At 37.2% G+C, this 3,475-nt stretch overlaps 1 protein-coding gene across 6 annotated transcripts in view; it reads right to left on the reverse strand.

Annotated features, from left to right (window-relative positions):
• The window catches only part of LOC106470772 (rab11 family-interacting protein 1-like), a 42,972-nt gene that overhangs the window by 24,364 nt on the left and 15,133 nt on the right, over window positions 1-3,475 (reverse strand). For all 6 annotated transcript variants that reach the window (XM_022399406.1, XM_022399407.1, XM_022399405.1 and 3 more), the window contains exon 3: window positions 2,520-2,622. In XM_022399406.1, the coding sequence (XP_022255114.1) occupies window positions 2,520-2,622 (103 nt within the window). The remainder of the gene's footprint in view (window positions 1-2,519; window positions 2,623-3,475) is intronic.

Here is a 3,475-nt window from a genome sequence, read left to right on the forward strand (position 1 = left end):
CGTAAAGTTGTATTCAGAAAGAATAAACCAGTTTTATTTAAGAAAGGACTTGTATCGCTAAAGTTTCTTTGGAACAAATTTACGGAAAATTAACTAACGAACAGAGACGTAACAATACATTAAAACTAGGAGCAGACTGGACTCTAAAATTTTACAGGCAAAAAAACTAGAAGGGGCCCACAAGTTTGTCATAGAAATAAAAAAATTATGTACTTTTTTTTCAAGAGAGCCCACCAGAAGAACATCCTGATGTCCATTAGACCATGTAAAAGCCATAGTTCTCATTACTTTTACATTAGAAACACAAAAGTAAAATAATAAAAAAGTTAACATTTTCTATAACTGAATGTGTATTTCAGACAGATATTAACTTCACCACAGAACCACTAGTACTGCCAAAAGAAAAAACTATTTATGCATACACCAAGCCACTGTAATGGCTCTTATTTCTGCACATAACATGTACTGTGCTAGTCTATGATACAATCAACATTGGACTATATCTATACACCAATAGGAGGGTAACAACCTCCTTGCACAGCATGCTCCTTTAGCATTTGTTTAAACCAAAAGCTCATTCTTGACAAGGAATGTAGGCACGTAGAATGGGTGATTCTGTGGAGTAATGGATTTATCCATGAAACGTTTTCAAGTATCGAAAATGTTATCTTCAGCCAACACTACTCATCTTCCTACAGAACAATTAGCTGGAATTCCACATTGAAAAGATGATGAAACCACTAGAATGAAAAAGTAAATGTAAAAGACGAAGCTCCTTTCCAAGATTATAGAAACAGAAAATACAATAAGGGGAACCTAGTGGAAGAAGCACTCCATGAGAAACTGCATCCACCTCAAGCAAGAAATACTCTTTGTCCAATACAAGTGGATATTCAGTAAGGTTCCGTTTAAAAAACTTCTTGCTTTTTGTCAAAGTATTGCAAAGGTGGGTGGAATTTGAAGGTTGTTCAACCACCTTATATATTCCCAGGGACAGCTGACCATACAAGTTAAGTGTGGTTAAGGCAATACAATATCGGAGAAATACTTAGAAGAATATGAAAGTTCAGAAATGAATCATCCAAGATGTGCATCCCAAAAAAAAGTTGTAAGATCCACAACCAATGGGGATGACCTGGTTTTTAGTGTACCACTTTTCTGGGTTGACATTCCCACCCTACTTCTGATCCAGGCATATGTACACTTGATCTCATACCAGTAGGATTACCCCCAACCTCTAGGGAAACTTTCCATATCCTTCCCCCCAGTGACAAGGTACTGGGGGAAGCAAGGGTTCTCTCACTTTAACAGAAGAGACTGGGAGAAAGGAATTTGCATAGGGTAAATACACCAGTTGGATGCTTGGATGGACAGTACAGGAATAATCTCATCTGCATAAGGTTTATCAATGGGTTCATACAAATAGGGACAAAAGAGCTACCTTGTGGGATGATTGTTTAGCCACCTGTATAATTTTTATTGGCAGGTAAGTGATATATATACCACTGAAACGGTATTGCAGGAAACCCAGTACAAAGACAGAAGATCATCGACAAAGCCACCTCTATACCCAACAATCACATCAACCACTCTCAAAAAGCCAGGTAAAAAAAGGAAGTAGGATGAAGAAGAGAGTGGTGGATGAAAAAGCCATTGATAAACCATCCACTGGTGTTAATAAATTGCAAAAGTGGATGGCTGACAAGAGTGGGCAAGAAATGGGTTATTCTGCATGTAAAACCTGCCTATCTGTGAAGAGTCTGAAGATAAAGGTATCTACATTATGATGATACTCAAACCTGAGATTAAAGGGACCTCCAAGAAGGACACTCACCATAAGCCAGAGTAGGAATCTCAAGGAACTCTAAGAAACTGAGAGTTTAAAAAGAAGGACCCTCACCATGAGCCACAGAGTAGGAGTCTCGATGTAGGGGAGAACAAAGAAACTACAAGTTAAAAAAGAAGGACCCTTACCATAAGCCATAGACTAGGAGTCTTGAGGTAGGAAGAACCACTACTTCACCCCCTGTAGACGGACTGTCAAATCTGGTATGGAGATTCATTGGGAGATACATGCAAACTTGTGGTTTCACATTGTGTTTTGCAGTTTTTTACAATTACATATAAGGGAACCAACTTTATGACCTAAGATAACCTTTCATTAATCATGAATTTACATAACTTTCGTCCAGGGAATGGGTACTCCAGCTAGTTCTTAATAAAATATTTCCACCGACATCAAGCCAATCAGTGATTTGCCTTAAAACCCTATGGCAGTTTGACTCACTGTTCTTTCACAATCAATTCTTCTATGTTTGTGTTGTTTATTAAAAGGATTACATGTCAAACACAACAGACTACTACAAAGATAATGAAAGATTAAAGGTCATTTCTCAACTTTGTCTGTTTAGTAAAAGCAATACAAGCCAACTAAAATTGCATTTTAATGTTTTAATAAGGGCTAACCCCAAGCAATCAACAGAAACTTATGTCTAGTTAAGAGTTAATGTCATACTTACAGGTCACATTCTTCATGCCATTCTGGATTTATGACTCTCTCCTGCACTCTTGTCTCAAATCTTTCCTTACCCAGCTGAATAGTAACATATGCATCATTTGTCCCTAGAGAGAGAGAGAGAGAGCAAGTGACCAGCCTTCTTTAATACTGAGAAATGTGACAGTTAAGTGATCAGTCTTTGTTAATACATCAGGAACATGGCAATCAAGTAACCAGTCTTTGTTAATAAACCAGGAATGTGGCAACCAAGTGCCCAGTTTTTGTTAATACACCAGGAACGTGGCAATCGAGTGACAAGTCTTTGTTAATACACCAGAAATGTGGCAATCAAGTGACCAGTCTTTGTTAATACACCAGGAATGTGGCAATCAAGTGACCAGTCTTTGTTAATACACCAGGAATGTGGCAATCAAGTGACCAGTCTTTGTTAATACACCAGGAATGTGGCAATCAAGTGACCAGTCTTTGTTAATACACCAGGAACGTGGCAACCGAGTGACCAGTCTTTGATAATACATCAGAAGCAGCATACACTTATAATAACTATACAGAATACATTCATAGTAACTTACTTTGGAAATATGAATGAAGATTACATGCTTTCTTCAGTGAAAATGTGGGTATACTAAGAACTGGTCAGAAAGCTAATTTCTTAGTACATGTTATCATAATACAGATTAAGTTAGATTAACATTGACAATATAGTGGCTGGCCTCAAAACATAACCAGACCTTACATATACCTGCATTCTTTTCAACTCCAGTAGCTAATTTATTTTACATTACCTACGTTTCAGGTATTCCACTGTTAACATGTATTCAACATAATGGCTGGAGATGGCTTGAATGGGTAATGAAGAAAAAAAAGGTACCTGATGATGACAAAACCTTGTCGAAACATCATACATTTGCTGTTATGTTAAACTTATATTAAAGTTTTTCTTCATTACCCATTCAA

The sequence above is a fragment of the Limulus polyphemus genome, unplaced genomic scaffold, assembly GCF_000517525.1.
Source record: "Limulus polyphemus unplaced genomic scaffold, Limulus_polyphemus-2.1.2 Scaffold4210, whole genome shotgun sequence".
Lineage (NCBI taxonomy): Eukaryota > Metazoa > Arthropoda > Merostomata > Xiphosura > Limulidae > Limulus > Limulus polyphemus.